At 39.9% G+C, this 17,350-nt stretch overlaps 2 protein-coding genes across 3 annotated transcripts; both read right to left on the bottom strand.

The window, feature by feature from the left end:
* Positions 1 to 1,399: 1,399 nt before the first annotated feature.
* Positions 1,400 to 8,657, bottom strand: LOC141909031 (uncharacterized). 2 transcript variants are annotated; one of them, XM_074799360.1, is made up of 17 exons: positions 8,529 to 8,559; positions 7,859 to 7,912; positions 6,763 to 6,975; positions 6,474 to 6,614; positions 6,041 to 6,195; positions 5,863 to 5,956; positions 5,401 to 5,538; positions 5,247 to 5,323; positions 5,081 to 5,170; positions 4,587 to 4,686; positions 4,151 to 4,299; positions 3,641 to 3,768; positions 3,442 to 3,551; positions 3,258 to 3,362; positions 2,833 to 2,963; positions 2,658 to 2,749; positions 1,400 to 2,376 (listed from the first exon to the last, which is right to left on the bottom strand). In XM_074799360.1, exons 3-17 carry the CDS (start codon positions 6,787 to 6,789, stop codon positions 2,237 to 2,239), a joined length of 1,677 nt encoding a protein of 558 aa, XP_074655461.1. In that variant the 5' UTR covers positions 6,790 to 6,975; positions 7,859 to 7,912; positions 8,529 to 8,559; the 3' UTR covers positions 1,400 to 2,236. The 2 variants fall into 2 exon arrangements, with proteins under 2 accessions (XP_074655461.1, XP_074655460.1); XM_074799359.1 differs by lacking the exons at positions 7,859 to 7,912; positions 8,529 to 8,559 and adding an exon at positions 8,576 to 8,657.
* Positions 8,658 to 10,175: 1,518 nt separating this feature from the next.
* LOC141909028 (RB1-inducible coiled-coil protein 1-like) lies at positions 10,176 to 16,687 on the bottom strand. The gene is made up of 2 exons (XM_074799354.1): positions 16,557 to 16,687; positions 10,176 to 16,020 (listed from the first exon to the last, which is right to left on the bottom strand). The coding sequence occupies exon 2, from the start codon at positions 15,925 to 15,927 to the stop codon at positions 11,797 to 11,799; it is 4,131 nt and encodes a 1,376-aa protein (XP_074655455.1). The 5' UTR covers positions 15,928 to 16,020; positions 16,557 to 16,687; the 3' UTR covers positions 10,176 to 11,796.
* Positions 16,688 to 17,350: the final 663 nt, after the last annotated feature.

The following is a 17,350-nucleotide window of genomic DNA, read 5'->3' as shown; positions in this document are numbered from 1 at the left end:
CGGAAAATATAGACAGTGGAAATTGCCAGAAGTCGTCACCGCAAACTCCGCAAGAGAAAGTGGAAACCATCACGCAACAAAGTGCAGCCGATAATTCGGTGATTAACAATATCGAGATGTTGGAAGTTTCGCCGCAATTGAAATTAAAACAAGCCGAGAAGAACTCGGTGTATTGGTTTCACGAGGACGGTAGCCTAATCGCCGACGATAGTTTGAATAAAAACTCGTCTACCGTTGCTGAAGAGAATTACTGCAACGGCCAGTCGCTACATGACGAATTACAAGCAGCCGACAAGGAAGGAATCAGCCTAGAAAATGGACACGTAGATGATTCAGTTTCTAGAAAGCCACGTGTAACAAAAGAAATTAGAAATAGTGATAGAAATGACAATACTACCAAAAACAGTTCACCAGTTTATTGGTTCCACGAACCAAAACTATTCAATCCGGAACAATTAGAATTAGAGATCGGGGATTTAGAACAGGAAATAGAGGAGTTACTTAAGTCCAGTTAATCAGGAAAAACGTATCTAATCGCCAGAGTTAACTGGCATCGGTCGAATCTGTTTCGAGATGTTAGTTTTGTAAATAAAATGTTATTCTTTTTACAATCTCTTAAGTTTGTTGTGTGTGGGACAGATCGATTTACGCCTTACTTAACTTTTCATGTGACGATACCAACTCAATTCTGACGCTAGTCTCAACTCTACAACGACTGAGTCCCGTATAATATATACATTAGGCTAAAAAAAATTGATACCTTGTTTCTCCACTCTGCTGAGCTTAAAAGTTGACCCGGCCGGCCGCCTATTTACCATATACATTACTTTTTTTTTAAATCGTGATCAATTTTACCATAACAGACCCGGCCGCTATAGAAATGAACTGTTTACAAATTTTATCATATTTTATAAAAATGACCCGGCCGCTGCGGAGAAACAAGGTATCATTTTTGTTTAGCCTTATGTATAGCATATCTTTCGTATTTTCTGTAGTTTTCCAGAATCAACATCTGGTGGAAATTATCTTAAGTAATTCATTTCATTCTGACATACATTCCGGCAAATTATTCGCAGGTAGTGTCTCCCCTCGGGTGTCTCTCCTCGGCCCCACACACAGAAAGCTAACTTTTCTTTCTTTTTTATAATTCAGTGCTCGTTAACAAATGGTAAATTTTACTGTTGTTTGTTTGTATTTTCTCTCCTTTAATCTCTGTTGTGTAGCCTATCGTGTGCTTTCAGTGAAAAAAATTTGAACTTGAACTTGAGACGAAGGGTCTCGCTATAAAAGACTACGACAAATCATTATCACGCCTGTTTACATTAACCACTTCACACAATATAGAAACAACTTAATTATTTTGTCTATAAGCGATAGATATATTCTAATAAAGTCTTAAAGGACAGAACATTTTATTACAGCGCATCAACAAGTAAAAAATATATCTCAGAAAAATTACTTTAGAAAATACAATTCATCACTTGAATCTTTAATACAAAATAATTAGACAATAGTTTAATCCAATTGGATCGAAAGTAATCAATCGGACCTGCCATTATAACGATGGAACGGAAAAATACTGTTTGTTTAATGATTTGTGGTCCAGCCACAATTCATATTAAAATCACTAAAAAATTTATTGCACGATAGACATATTTGATTAAAATCACAGAAAAATTGCCACATTTGAGAAAATTACTTTTGATTTTGTTTGAGATCATTATAATAAGCACGTATGTCTATTAATAAAGCTACGACAAATCACAATTAAAAATCACAAGGAAAATGAAATATGTTGATATTCAATATTTGTGATCTGATAAATGTAGTGCTACATGAACCACTAGTGCAATAGTGGTTTTACAGTAAACATATACCGGGTAATAGAATTCTACTAAATTCTATATAAAGTAGACTCCGCTCGAGTCTGATCTGATCAACACGGATTTACCGTTAAACTCGGATGTCTTATTATACTTTTTGTGAAACTATATATGAAATACATAACATCCAACTCGGATATCTCTCAAGTCAGACACATTTTTATGGTCCAAAAAATTCTGACTAGAGCGAAGTCTACTGTAATTATTCACAGGGACAGATCCGTTGAAGTTTTGATGAGAAGTGATTTGCAGAAAATAATCTACAACTTTCAAAATATTCTTCCGCAAACTCATGTGTCCTCATAAGTGAAACCCTGTGGATCAGCCTCCAGTTTACAGTGCGTCGTACATCACTACATTGAACCAGTAGATGTACCCGCTTTCGGTTCGATAGAAAGATGCGAGCCTTTCGACGACAATTTATCAATCTTTTCCATCGGCGACAATTCTGGTAGATTTAAACCCAATCGATTGCCTTCCATAAGTTGCAAAGCTGAAATATGAATGTGATATTAATTAACAGGGATTGAACATGGTGGAATAATCAATAATAATCAATTTTAGCAACATCCATTTTAGGCAGGTTTTGATTGAATGTATTCCGGTAAAGGGAAAGCATTTCCGGATTACAAACTCTCTCTACTTCTATCAGGTTTACAGACTTTGTCATTCCAGAAACTGTGAACACCAATCAAATCAACAAAGCCTGCTATAGGGATCTTAGAACGAATTTCTAACACGGGTAAAAATGAATTGATTAGAGTCGAAGAATACCTTGATCAGCCATATCCCATGTCTCTCTATCCATAGCTCTCATTTTAACTGTCTGCAGTATTTCATCAAGCTTCATTTCTTCAGCGCGAATCCTAATAACAATACCAATAAGTTATGGGTATGAATGAAATCTAAGATTTCACGATGGACAATGATCAGAACATGAGATTCTTACCTCAAATCACCAGTATCGATGATACAATAGATGACCTTCGCGACGACTTTCTGGACAACTGGTTCTTGTGATTGGATGTACAAGTTCAAAGATGCGTACAAACTATCGCGTTCGACTAACAGCTCACAAGTCTGAATGAAATTCGAACGTTCTTTAAATAAATATCTAAACAACCGGCGGAATAACTGATCTTATTAAAGACATGGCCAGAGCACTGTGTATCATTGATAGATACAAAGAAATGTTTTCAGTTTTGCTAAATAAACAAACGATTATTATCTGCCACTGTAAGGGCCAATTTCCTGTTAAACTGAACTACATTTTTGTTATCGAAAAAAGAGAAACTGAAAATTTGGGCAGAAAACCGAGGTTGGTGGATATTTGGATATTGGATAATCGAGTGTTGACTGTATTACAAATTGTACCTGTTCATCTTCAGCGTAGTAGAGCAGTAATTTAGCTGCCAACACGTACAACTTTTCATCAGGACAAACAAGAGGAAGATTCAGTAAAACCGGTAACAATTCCTCCTGAAAACATGCGAAAAATTATATCGATGGAAAATTGAATCATTCGATGGCGCATCATCAAAATCTAGTACTGTAATACCTGGGCACAGATCATATCAGCGCTCTCAATAGCCAGTAGTTCCAGAGCTTGCAAGGCGTATCTTTGCGTTTCAGGATCCTGCGACTGACACATTGTAATCAATGCTTGCGCTGAAGTGTAAAAATAACACGAAAATTGAAATCTGTTGCTAGTGGAATTTAGATTGGCATGATACAGCGTGAAGATTTTTTAGTAATACCTGGTGAATTCATGGAAGACATGCTCATCCGAACATCAGAGCTGAATACTAACTCGAGGAATATACCTGCAACAATTCTCTGACAGGCGACTGAACTATTACCAGCAGCGTAACACAAATCCTCCAATCTAAAAATTAATTACAGTCGATTTTATCAAGTTTTTCTTTAGACACAGATTTCAGACAGAATTATTTCCAGGCAGGATTAGTAGTTGTCAGACTGAGGCTTCAGTATTTTTTTCTGAATCGAGTTTCTGGTATGTAATGTAGACTTGTTATTGATAGAAGGCAAGTGGTATAACTCAATAATCGGTGCAGTTGTATTTGCAGATGAAGACGCAATGAAATTTGGCAGTAGAAATTTCCTAGGATAACAATGAGTACAAGTAAATGCTTTTCAGCACTTTCTGGATTTTGCATGAAAATTAACCACCCACCCTAAATTTTCAAAAAAATAGCGCAGCACTTTCACACTTTGTCAGACTTGCTACAAACGCAGATAATAATTACCCGTGGTCGTTGATGACAGCTGATTTATTTTCATCTGTTTCAGAAACAATGTAAGATAAAGCGGTCGCGGCTTCGTAAACCAAGCGTTCATTAGATGACCTCAATACGGCAGTTAATGAACGTAATCCGCCTTCATCAATAAACTGATCCTAAAAAATCAAATAGATACTGTACTACATCAGTCGGTCATTCCTCCATATAAGGAGAAAATCTTAAATTTTGAGGAAGCGTCTGCATCACTTTCATATCTCAAGTACTGTAGACTCCTCCTAAATCTATATCGTTTATCTCAGTGGTAGTTTTGTAAGAAAATTTTTACCATTAAGACTAACTAAACCTGATTTCTAATTTGGTAACCGTCTAATAGGGTAAAAACAAATCCAAAACAAATTGGAGACCAGTTTTATAGCCATCTAACAACTCGATCATACTGAACCTGTAAATCTGGTAACGTCAGTAATTCAGCTGTACACTCGACTGCATGTTCCCGAGTTGTTTCATCAGATGAAAGGATCATTGAAATCAGCACTTCCAAACTATAACAATTACAAACAAAAATGCACTGAATATAACCATGTCATAGTCAGATGGCACACAAAAAATCAGTTGAAAAATCAGCTCTACTATTGATACTAGTGGTTGCTTACACATTTCTTCAGTCTAAATTTTGACTGAAGAAATGTGGTAACAATCACTAGTATTTCTAGTATTTCTGAATAAACATTTTAGTCTTTCAATATTATGAGATTTTACATTGAACCTATCCGTGGTTTCATTTCACAATCGGATATTTTCACGTTTAGTATGAGACCATCTGATTAGAAAAGCTTTCCACCAACGATTAGGTAACTAACTAGACTTTTACAAGAGTAACACTTTCAGATGTGTGAGTGATTTCCTGACCGAGAGGGTCCAGATCAGTAAACATACCCGCCTTCTGTTACAATCTTATATTTGTTGTCGTCTCCTGATGCAGCCAGAGTGGCCAGTTCGAACGCTGCGATGCGTTTCTCTTTCAGTCTGTAACAGTTACAGTTAAACGATATAAACAATACACAACATTTCGACAAAACAGCTTTTATATTCAACAACGTACTTTCCATTGCGCGCCGTATGCATTACTTTCTCGATGTTACGCGTTTGAACCAGGTATCTCTCCACGATATCGCCCATCTATAAAACACACATTTCAAACAATTAAACGCCTGATCTGTTGCAGGTGACAGTGATGAGTATTTCGACTTGGTTACCTCGATCTGGAAGTTGTTAAGCATGGCCCAAGCGAGTCCGGAGCCTATCAGAATGAGGAATGCGTGAAGGGCGAAGTAGATAGCCGAGAAAAACAACAGCGTACTGCATCCGCCATCGGAATTCACACATCCACTAGCCTATTGTAAAATAACGCATAATCAATTAATCATTTGTGAATGAAAATGGAAACACAGGATTCAGTCCAACAAGAATGTGAATTAGAATTAACTTCTGAGTTAAAATTACTTCCTTTTCAGTGAGTTAACTCCTGAATCAAATCTGAACTCATAATTGTGGGAACTGGATCTTGTCCGTGATTTAATGATCGTCGTTTCTTTGAGCTATAACCCGGAAGTTAAACCAACGTTTTGGCTAATAGTTATGTTCAGGAATAATGGCTTTTTTGGTGCAGTAGACTCCGTGACCTGAACAATACGTGAATTTCAATGTAAAACACTTACGAGAACAGTGGATATATCACCGAACACAAGGTAAATATCTGCGGCTAGATTTGCAAGCGACAGAACTCCGAACACTGCGCAAAACTGTATTTTACTGAAATATTCGAAAATACTGTAAGTAATGCACAACTAATTAGAGAAATTATCAATAATCCATCGAGGGTTCGGCGGAACTTACTAGATAGCATTGACTCCAACGTAGCCAGCAAATTGAGTGTAGGACGGGCATCCAACAGCTCCGATCAATGGAATGAAGAAGCACCAGAAAATACCGTACCAAAAATTCGTAAAACCCGCAAATGGACTCATTACCAACAACATGTACATCAACGCCTGGAATATAGTGAAAAATAGTTATAAAACTAAAAGAAGATTGGTGCATATGGCAGTGCAGCCTGCTTAATCTGACAATACAGTTACACAGTAGACTCAGATCTTCCAGGACCAAGAAGTTTTCTCTGAAGCAAGCAAATTCAGGAACAGTTGGAGTAAATATGGGTCAACATCGCACGAATTGGAGCATTCATGCCACAATCAAAGGCTATCAATTATGTGGCATTCCGTGTGATTTGAGCTTTCAACTTCAAATGGAAAATTTTCTCAATACTCGCCTTGAAATCTTTGACCATTTCTTCTCTCCATCTGAACGTTTTCAGCTCTTTAGCGAGTGCAGCCTTAACCTGAGGACTTTGACCAGGACCTTCATCCTCAATGCTGTTAACACTACTCGTTGAAACTATATCGGTCACAGACTAAAAGTATGTACCAGAAAACGAGATTCTTGTATAAAGACCTTCAAATCAAGGGGCCAAAGCATGTACATGCAAAACATGTACGCAACTCAGGCATCGTTTAGGCCGCCATTTGTATTTCATGTGATACTCAGACGTTAATTATTACCTCAGATCGTTTTGACATGGGAATCATTTTCAGTACAGAGTTATCAGTAAGCCTATAGTCGTCGATCGTGTAGGCGTCACGTAGGTATTGACCTTTGAACCGGAGACGGAACTGATGTTCATCGCGGTTGTATCTGTACAGTATGTGCAGTAATTGAGCTCGAATACGCGCGATCGTATCATCAGGTTTTACAACAACGACAAACGATTTACACTGCAAAACAGGAACATACGTAATATACTTACAAAACAATCAGAAATAGTTAGACCCGGCAATCATTCAATCCAACTTAAAGCGGATTAGGGAATCGATGTTTTAGTTCAGCTGTCATTCTGAGCTGGATGTGGCTGCTCCTATCAAACTAGTTGAAACCAGAAATAAGAAATACACTAGTTATACCGTCTACTTTTGGCTACTTTTTGGCTCAAGTCAGCCATTTGAGAGGAGACCACTGCATTGACGCTACTAACAGAAGTATTTAATTCGTAGTTAATTGCAGCATTGTGAATGCACAGGGGCCCCCTCATTTATTTGAAGTTTGAATTGTATTGTAATTGTTATAAATGAATAGGTCTATGCCCTCTCTCATGTCTGCTGAAGAAGAGCAAAACTAACTTTTTTGTAATAGCATCTTTATAAATGCAATCCACATTCTACCGAGTCGTTTAAATCTGTTAACAGTAGTATATATTTTTGTTTTTTGTATGGATGTTAGCCTTTCTCACGTTTCTGGCATTGCTAAGCCTGATCGTGTGTCCTGTCCTGTAGCGTGGTGGATAAGGTGTTTGACTCACAACTGACAGGTTGAGGGTTCGAATCCTAGTGAAACCAAGCTATTCAGGCAGGACACATATCAGTGCTTGTCGACTCACTGATTTAACAGATCCACACCTCTCCGCGTAAACGGTTCAATCAATTACATTAAATATCATTGTTTCAGATTCAAATGTCATCAGCAATTCAGTACATTGCCATTGGTTAATTTTAAGATATCTTCACTAGAGAGAATAGAAAGATTTTAGCCTGAATTCTGTCATTCAGCAGATTGCGTCAATCACGAGAGGTGCAAGTCTGCACTTTTACCCAAAAGTGGTACCTGGCAAAAATCTTCAGCATGTTGCAGTTGGCCAGTAATACTGTAGAACTAGAACTAATGTCTATTTCAACCTGACTTGAGAGCACATCAGGTGGCCTAGCTCAGTCAGTTTTGGTAGTACATACCTGATAAATGTCTTATTAGGACCAGAATGCATTGGCAGCTGACCTAAAATATCATTTTTTAATCCACTTTAAACTATATTGAAGGATATCCAAAATAATCTGCATTGAGAGGGGTTCCTGAGAGAAAAGAGACTCCATGATTTGAAAGTTTAACAATATGGTTCCATTCCTACCAAGTGAAGTTTGGTATGTAGGCATGGAAACATATTATTAAACTTTCAAATAATGGAGTCACTTCTCTTCATTTAACCCCTTTCAGTGAAGACTTTTTGGATATCCTTCAATACATTTTCGAATGGATTAAAAAATGATGATTTAGGTCGACTGCCCGTCCTTTCTGGTCCTATTAAGACCTTTGTCAGGTATGTACAACCAAAAATGAGCGAGCTAGGCCACTCGGAATGCTCTCAAGTCAGGTTGAAATAGACATTAGAAGTAGAACTGTTTGTTTTATTTTAGACTTTATGGCATATGCGAATAAAACTTTGAATTGAATCTTCATTCTAATTCATGCGAATTATCCATCTGAACAGTTTAAGACACACAGGGGTAGGTCAATGATTTCCGAGGAGGATCGCTGTCATTTACTCACTGAAAAAACTGGACTTTGTACGTATAGCAACATTCTATACCCGAAAATACAAATCAAGTCTCAAGTTTGTTTACATTTGTCACAAACCGGAAGTGTTAAACAGCGCCCCCATGCGTTAGTAGTAAGAGTGACGTCATCAGTCTTGGGGTAGCCGATGACGTTTAGGCCAAAGGGTGACGCAACATATTTCAGGGCGAATCGAGGAGATAGTAAATAGGTTCGAATCCCAATCGTTTCAACCATGTACGTCCATGTTTCAACTAAGTGAAAACGTTTTGGTGCTTAAGTTCAGCTCAGTTGCTTTAGTAGTTGCGCGTTGACAACCGTCAACGGGCCCAGTGTAATGCGCAGTGTCGGAACGTTGGTTTAATCGCATCTAAGCTTGTCGGTAGACCAGATGGTGGTGGGATTAATTTTTTTCGGTTGTAAAAAAGAAGTAGATTGCAAAAATAAAACACATGAGTTTCATAAAAAGGTTTAATCGATTTAATTTCTTCATTAATTCATTATCTTAAAACGATTTAGGCCACACAAACCAGGATTTGCTATATTGAACTTAACTGAACGAATGACAAATTTCTAAGTCAATCATATTTATTCTCATACAACAATTATACAAAATGCCAGGAGTGCTCGAGGAATTATAATGTAAGCTCCTCAAACACGTGGACTTTCAAAAACTAGTCCAACCACAATAGGCGTATAAACTATAAACGAGAGTTGTCGAATAAACACTATCATCCGTGTAAACTGTAGATAAATGAAGAAATCCCACACTTCGAATTTGAAATTGTACGATCAAATTTATTATTACGAAACCACAACGTTTCGGCTGTTGACTAACAGCCATCATCAGGTGGAATGACCAGAAAAACAAGTAGCAAAGCATATAAACTCACAGGATCTTAAATAGAAGCAGTGCGTCAAAACTAAAGATAAACAGACCAAGCAATAAAACATCAAGGGGTACCGTGGAAACCACAGCAATTCTTAACAGTTCAGAGTAAAAACAAATTATGTAACTAAGTGAAGTGGACTGAAGAGGGTGGCGATAACAGAGTGACACATAGTGACATCAACCCAAATCTAATAAAGAGTTGATGTATCTGGATAATAATCGGTTATGTGGAGAAAAACCAGTATTTAAATTAGTAGATAAATTGGATTTCGAAAGTTTACATATAAGGGCTGATTCCACTATGTGTCTCTATGTAACCAACCTGGTTGTTATCGATTAAGAAGATTTTTGATGAACTGCGGTCTTTCGTCTTAGACTGTTGTTTGGTCATTGTTCGGAAGGTTGACCAAATTTCATCTGGGTTTGCATATGCAGACTTTTCCAATTTGTCTGCCCAGGCCTTGGAGTAATCAAATGATTACTCCAAGCCCAGGCTTATCGTTTTGAATACTTAACTGGCAACGTCGCCTCAGGGCTTCCATATAAGTGGACTTCAATACAACGACCCAAAAAAACATTTGAAAAGTTTATCCCGACATAGCATGAGCCAAAGAATTGAAAAACACGACAAAATCAAATAAATTAATTTTTTAATCAATTTGAACTAGGAAGCGAAAAACATGAATTTATACATTTGTCTATTTTAATATATACATAATTATAATATGAGTTTTTTTTCGATTTTATAATCCTTTAACGTAACATACATTTATAATGAGCCAACAATGAGGTAAACGTCCGAGAATCAAACAATCCTAAAAGTCATTACATTTCCGATATGAGTACTGTAAATCAACTTTTACACGCCAGACTTCGATTAAAGCTAAATTGAGGGACATCGAAAAAAGCACATCGTAGAAATATATAATTCTAAAATCTCACACTCGGAACTCCCTGACGATGAACAATTTTCCCAAAATTCTTATCATTGGAAAAAACAGTCAGTTTTTTTAACATTTTTGAAGTATTCTAAATTTTCAAAGTTACAAATAAATGAACAGAACCCAAATGTGAATGAAATAATGATCACAATACACAACGTAACCGTAGTAAACTAACCATAAACTATTGCAACCACCGGTACACATACAATGAGTCACTGAAATCGATTGTTTTCTGCATCAAAATATTAAAGTTTGAGGCCGATGATTCTGGGGTACAAAATATACCATGTGTCCACTTACTGAAACACAATGTGATTTTGAACATTGTGGCCTAATTTAACGACGCTTTCCAGAATTCGCTGTTAGTTTTTACACATTATGAAAAACATGTTTTACTCACATCACACGTATGCATATAGCACATTGACTGCATCACAATAGCGAGACAATGATCGAACTAGAAAAAAAAACTGAATTCATAAATTCTCACTCCCAAAATATATGTTGAATATAATACTTTTTAATAGTGGTTTCATCACAGAAATTATGGTGTTTTTATTTCATTATATGATAATCAACGCAGGCATCTGTATCAATCCACTACCCGGAACTTGCACCCTCCTTCAGATATTCGATCACCATTCTTTAAATTTGCAATCATCCACACTTCACGTGTGTTTTCCGAGAATTCAGCAGAGACATTTTGACTTGAAAATGAACTAGGCTCACAAACATTAGATATTAGACATTCAATCAGCATTCTTCAGATCATCCAGTTCACAACATGTGCTCAGGACATCACCAATTAGATATTTCCGATTGAAAATGAACAAAAATCTGACATTAAACACTATTTACCGGCTCACTTTCAAAGTGATCTTCCAGGCTGCAAATTGATACCTGCTTAAATCCTAAAGAGGTTTTATAAGATGCTTCCCACATTCTGAGTAAGTTCATTCCATCAATAGTTTCGTCATATCAAATTTAATATTTACCAATAACAACAGCCTGAGCCTAACTGAGACCCAACAGATTTACGTAACATACAGAATAGAGGTATTTTTATTCAAGCAACTCCCATCAACACGGAACAAATCGATCATTTATTCAAGAAACTTGCCTACGATTTGCTTCCAACATTCATTTATCTAATCAAGGTGCCAACACGAGCCAGAGATCGCTCCTCACGACACTTTGATTTGATTTGCGAGACAGTAGAGACCGTCGATAGATCAAAAAACAAAATCTCTTAGAAAATTCAGGTTTCAGGTCTAGAAGGTAGGGTCATTTATTTTGAGGCGATTCGATTTGTACCACGTGATAGTAACAGTTGCTAACATAAAAACGCCTTATGTCAAAAACAGGCAATTGTATCGTAACTATTTCATAGAAGGGCCGCCAGTTAGCCCGGATGTAGATGGCGTTTCTTTCTTCGCAGCGCCAGTCGAAGCTTCACCGATATCGCGATCCCACGGCACGGCTTTAACGCGATAGAACTTCGTTCCGACGGGCACTTTAAATCGATTCTGCGGCTTTCGCGCTTGGCAATATTCTTTATCGATAATTTCGGCCAACACCCACGATTTCTTCGCTTCGCCGGATTCCGGTTTCAAGCCGAGCGTCGTTAAACAGTCCGAGTGGAGAAAGTGTAAAGTAGTACCGACGGTGAACACGACGTAGTGGTCGTGTCGTTCGTCTAAACACAGTAAAACGAGATCGCCGATATTACACGTCGTTATCGATACTTTATCGTGTTGTTGTACGATCATACGCGTGCTCTGAGTCATCGACAACTCCATCATTTTCTGCTGCATTCGCGCAAATTCTTCTTCTTTGTTTTTTAATGTCGCTTCGAGTTCGTGAATTCGATCGATCGGATTTTGAGTATCGGAGCTGAACTCGCGTACCGGTATGACTGACGCGCACATCGCCGACAAACCGGAAGCTTCCGATTGCGAAGTCATCAGCGTCGCCGGCGCGACGTCTTTTTTATCCGCGATTACCGCTTGTTCTTCGGCTAGTTTTTGATTTAACTCTTTCTCGGCGTCGAGCTCTTCGACGAGTTTCCGTTCGCGCTGTCGCAGCTCATCAATAATTCGATCTTTCTCGTTCGACAATCGACTGATCGCTTCATTAAACGCCACCTGTCGCTCGGCGATCAAACTCGATCGCACCGTTTTGATACCGTCGATTTTCTCCTGTTCGTATTTACACTTCAACGACGACATTTTCTCTTCGAACTCGACTTTTTGTTTCTCTAAAGCGGCCGCGATGTCGAAATCTTTCTCCTCCTGCCATTTATCGCTCACCGGACTTTCGAGACTCAATCGTTTCTGTTTTTCGAGCTCGCTGCGTAATATCTCGATATCTTGTTTATGGGATTCGGTCATACTGTGAGACACGCTATCCAACGCTTCTCTCTTTTCCGCCTCCATCTCTTCTTTCAAACGTTCGATCTCTTCGCGTTGACTTTGCGTCAACTTTTCCAACTCGTTTTGATGCGCCTCTTTTAAGAGCTCGATTTCTCGTTCCTTGTCTTCTTTCACCTGCCGTGTAACTTCATCGGTCACTTCAGCCCGCGCCTCGTCGAGAGCCGATTTATGGTCGTCTCGGAGACTATTCAGTTTTTCTTTGTGTTTCTTCTCCAAATTTGAAACGGCTAAACTAACCGCGCATTCTTTCTCCAGTTTGAACTCTTCGTGCATCACTTGCACTAACGATTCTTTCTCCGATTCGAATGTTTCCCTCAGGGTTCTACTCAGATTTTCCAGTTCGTTCTCCGCGCGTTCTTTCTCGCGTTGTTTTTCTAGCAATTCATTTTTCACGGCATCGATTTCGTCATTCGCCGATTGCAGCTCTTTCGCGAAATCCGACTGCAGTTTTTCGATGTCTACTTCGTGTTCCAACGTCAACTCCTTGATAACCTTCTGATTCGATTCCTCGTGCGCCGCTCGTAAATCGAGAATATTCCTCTCGTGCTCCTCCGTACTCACTTTCAACTGCGTCTCGGATGACGTCAACTTTTCGCGTAAAGTTTTGAGTTGTTTTTCAGCCTTTTCGAACAATTCCGATTTTTCGACCAATTCCTTCTCGAGACCGGATATTTTCTCCGCGTATTCCAATTTGACCTCGTCGATAAGCCGCTGATTCTGAACGTTTTTACGACAATCGAATTGACCGATCATTTCGATGATTGTCTTATCGACGACGCCGACGAATTCGCTAAATTCCGCCTTTTCGTTTTCGACCATTTCTTTCGTCGACGAAAGATCGTCTTTTAAATCCCCGATTTTCGAATCGGCGAGATCGCGTAACGATCGAAATCGTCGCTCGGTTTCCGCGACGACTTCGTCTTTCGTTTGCAACTGATTCAATTGTTGCTCGATTAACGACGTCTTCTCGTTAACGATCGCTTGCAGTTCGTTGATTCGCGTGCGCATCGGCGGCGAATCGGCCATCGATGACGGCATCGATTCATCGATGTAAAAAACGGCGGTCGCGAACTCCAACGACATTTCCTCGGTATCCGGAGAAACGGCCGCCGTGTCTCCGACGACGTCGCTGTCCGATCGTGATTTCGGTAGAACTTCGCCGACCGATAACTGAGCGCGAGTTCCGAGAGCGCGATCGTCTGCGCTCGCTGCCGTCGTGTTGTTATTAATATGACTAGAAGTCGTCGGTTTATCGTCGCGTTTAATCACCGAACGAACGTTACTTTCGCCGCTTCGAAACATCGCGTCGTCGTCTTCCGTTTCGACGATGACGATGTTTTCGTTGTCGGTTTCCGTCGGTTCCGGTTTATCGCTGAATCGTACGTACGAACAATCTTTATGCTCTTCGCCCATCGGAGAAAGAATCTCGATCGAACCGAACACGTCTTCCGTTTCGTCGGGAACCGCTACCTCCGCCGCGACAGCGTCCCTCTTCCGAGCCGGCGATAAAAACTGCGCGATGCCCAACTCGGGTACTTTCAACTGGTCGTGTAATTCGGGGACCGCATCGCGTAACGTCGTGATATCCTCAGCAGTTATATCGGGCAGAGCGGCGTCGAACTCGCGTAGAGCGTCCGTCGCGAACGGCGGAGGTTTCTCCGATAGTCCCGGAAACAAATGACCGAAGAAATGAGATCCGACGAGTTGGACGATTTGACTACGACGCGTTAACTCTTCCGAGTATAAATGTTGACTATCGTGAGACAAGCGCCGAGCCCAGTCGGAATATTGTTTTTTGAAATGTCGACGTCGGTATATTTCGGTGATAATCGCGGCGTAGATACGCGGAGATCTCTGCAGGTGTTCCAATATCAAACACGTCTGTTTAATCCGTTCCAGTTCTTTATAATCGAGCGACAATCGACTGAGCAATTCCGACACGGAGCGTTCGACGTACAACAACCAGCGCAGTCGCGTGTGTAAATTCAAACACAGTTCGCTCTTCGCCTTGGAGCACTTGTCGCGACAGTCCTGCAGACGCACGTGGTTCTTCAGCATCACCTGCAGCTGCTGTTTATGACTGTCGCACAAATCGGGAAATATCGAATTATCGCGCATGTTACTGGCGCGAGTTTGGTTTTGTAAAAATCCCTGAGCTAATTCGCCTTGTTCGTGTACGAGTTTCTTCGACGTGTGCATAAACTGTTCGAGTTTGAATAAACGATCCTCGAGTCCTTTCACCTCTTTCATCCCGGGCGCCGACGCGTTATCTAAAGCAGCCGCGATATCCTGATTCATCGTTTCCAGCAGTTTGTCGTCGAACTGGTGTAAACCTCGCGAGCATATACTCAACGTATCCTGCAGATTGCGACTATCCTGCGTTTCGATCCAGTCGAGCAGCGTTTTACACTTCGGACGACCGTCGTCCTCTAACTGGGTCGCGTTGCACGCGAACGCGAACTTGTCGAGGAACGGAATCCTCGCTAGTAGCTCGGTCACCGAATCGAACCGATCGACGATATCGACGAACGAGTCTTTATTTTCGAGGTAATCTTCGAAGCATTTTTTATATCGTTCCACCCAACGCGTGAAATAAGCGATCATATCGTCGAGATTAGCGACGGCCGCTGCCCAGCCCTGGTGCTGTAGGTGTTGATCGTGTACGACCTGCTCGCACAGTTTCAACTCATTGACGGCGGCGTCGTGAAGCGCCAGCGCCATCTGCGCGCGTGTCACGACCGTCTCGTACGACGCCGACATGTTCATCGTCGCTTCGACTTTGTCGTGAATTTCCGAACGCGACGTTTCGCCGCCCGACGTCGAGATAGGTGGCGCTCCGTCTTCGATCGTATTCTGACAGAACAGGAATATCGGGTTGGTGTCGGTTCCGGCGCTGTAGCTACAAACTCTCTGAGTCGGCTCGAGATTATCCCCTCCGCTGATTAATAGAACTTGACGCTCTTCTGGAACGTGCTGCCGATGCGCGATCACCTTTTTCAGGTTGGCGACGGTTTCCATCGCTAAACCGATATCAAACTTCAGCATTGTTCCGGTGTTCATGTGAAATACATACAACATCGTGTCGTTCTGACCAGAGACCCTTGCGTCGTTATAGCCAATAAATAAACTCTGTTCTTTTTGTCAAGAAGAAACGACGAGCATTTCTTCAACCTAAAACAAAACAGTTAAAGACAAAATTAGAAGCATGAAGAATTAAATGTAACAATCAGCACAGGTGGCTCTCCACGTTAAATCAAACGTTCACTACAGTATCCTAAGAACCAGCATCTTTTATATAGGTGGTACCTCTGGGATACTGTCAGCGTGACAAGCCCTTGTGATAATGGGCTATTTTCAACTAATATCTTAATCTGAAACCGGAAGAAAAATAGGCCCAACCAACCCTATGACTATGTAGGGTGGGTATGAATATGATGAATCATGAACTGTTATTGTCAGCCATTGATTTATCACATGAGAAACGAAAAGAGTGGTTTATTTATAATGAATCGGTTTGAATTTCTTACTAATGAGCAATGAGTAGGACATAAATTTGATCTTATTATTAACTGGGTTAGTTATCTTTTTCGACTTGTTCAGTTCATTGAATCATTGGTTGGTTGTGTGCAGTGGAAATGAAGAAGTGAAGTCGAAGAACTATTTTTTTAACGAAATGACGGAAAAATGGAAGAGACGTGATCACTTACAATCCCTGAGTGTTATCGAGTCGTGATTCAGCTCAACGTCGATCCATTTTCAATCAACTCGTTATTAATTCTATGCATATCTAGCTTAGCTAATCTTTATGAGATTTTCGTCATAATAAACTTGACATTCTTGACCCGGAAGTGAAACCACTAGGCAAAGAGTAGATCACATCCGACAGAACCAACTGCAGCTCAACCGACAAGTGCTGCCTCTATACATATCGTTGACGGTGAATACGTGAACTAATTTATTACTCGCATGCCACAGTATGCATATTACACTGTCCAGTTAGTCCACTCGATCACAGCTAATGATATATTTAGCAGAAGCACCTGACAATCAAGATCTGTCAATAATAATCGAACGCAAAACACTGCGATGACGACGATCGATTTCTCCCATTCGGAGCCTTTACAATATTCAAATCCACAACAACAAAAATAAAGGACTTCACTAACTAGTTTACAAATTTCGATTTCTTTTTATTTCTCAATTTTTAAACCATTTTTGACATTGATTGAATAAATAATTCCAAAAGATATGTCAACAAACAACTACATATCTGAACTGACGCCGAAATCGTATGACATACCCCTAAAATAAAACCGATTAAAATGCAGAAAGCTTTCATCGTTTAACTAGAATAATATCACCAGAAACAAATTAATCAATAATTCAGGCTTCCTGGAGCCAAACACCCACTACATTATCACCACTCTAACAATGTAAGATCCCACACTTCACATGTGTTCAGGATTTAAACTCATTTTAAATGATAGATGAACTACAAAAA

The sequence above is a fragment of the Tubulanus polymorphus genome, chromosome 7, assembly GCF_964204645.1.
Source record: "Tubulanus polymorphus chromosome 7, tnTubPoly1.2, whole genome shotgun sequence".
Classification (NCBI taxonomy): Eukaryota; Metazoa; Nemertea; class Palaeonemertea; order Tubulaniformes; family Tubulanidae; genus Tubulanus; species Tubulanus polymorphus.
Note: the sequence above shows the minus strand (reverse complement) of the source record. Positions and strands in the feature narration are given on the sequence as shown.

Bases quoted from the DNA above. Each gene is read 5' to 3' on its own strand.
- LOC141909031 (XM_074799359.1), bottom strand. From the start codon at position 8,608: ATGTTGCTATACGTACAAAGTCCAGTTTTTTCA. The intron at 5,957-6,040 runs GTAAGTTCCGCC...CGAATATTTCAG, and splicing joins GTTGGAGTCAATGCTATCTA to TAAAATACAGTTTTGCGCAG. The intron at 3,363-3,441 runs GTATTACAGTAC...GCATGTTTTCAG, and splicing joins CTGATATGATCTGTGCCCAG to GAGGAATTGTTACCGGTTTT.
- LOC141909028 (XM_074799354.1), bottom strand. From the start codon at position 15,927: ATGTTGTATGTATTTCACATGAACACCGGAACAATGCTGAAGTTTGAT.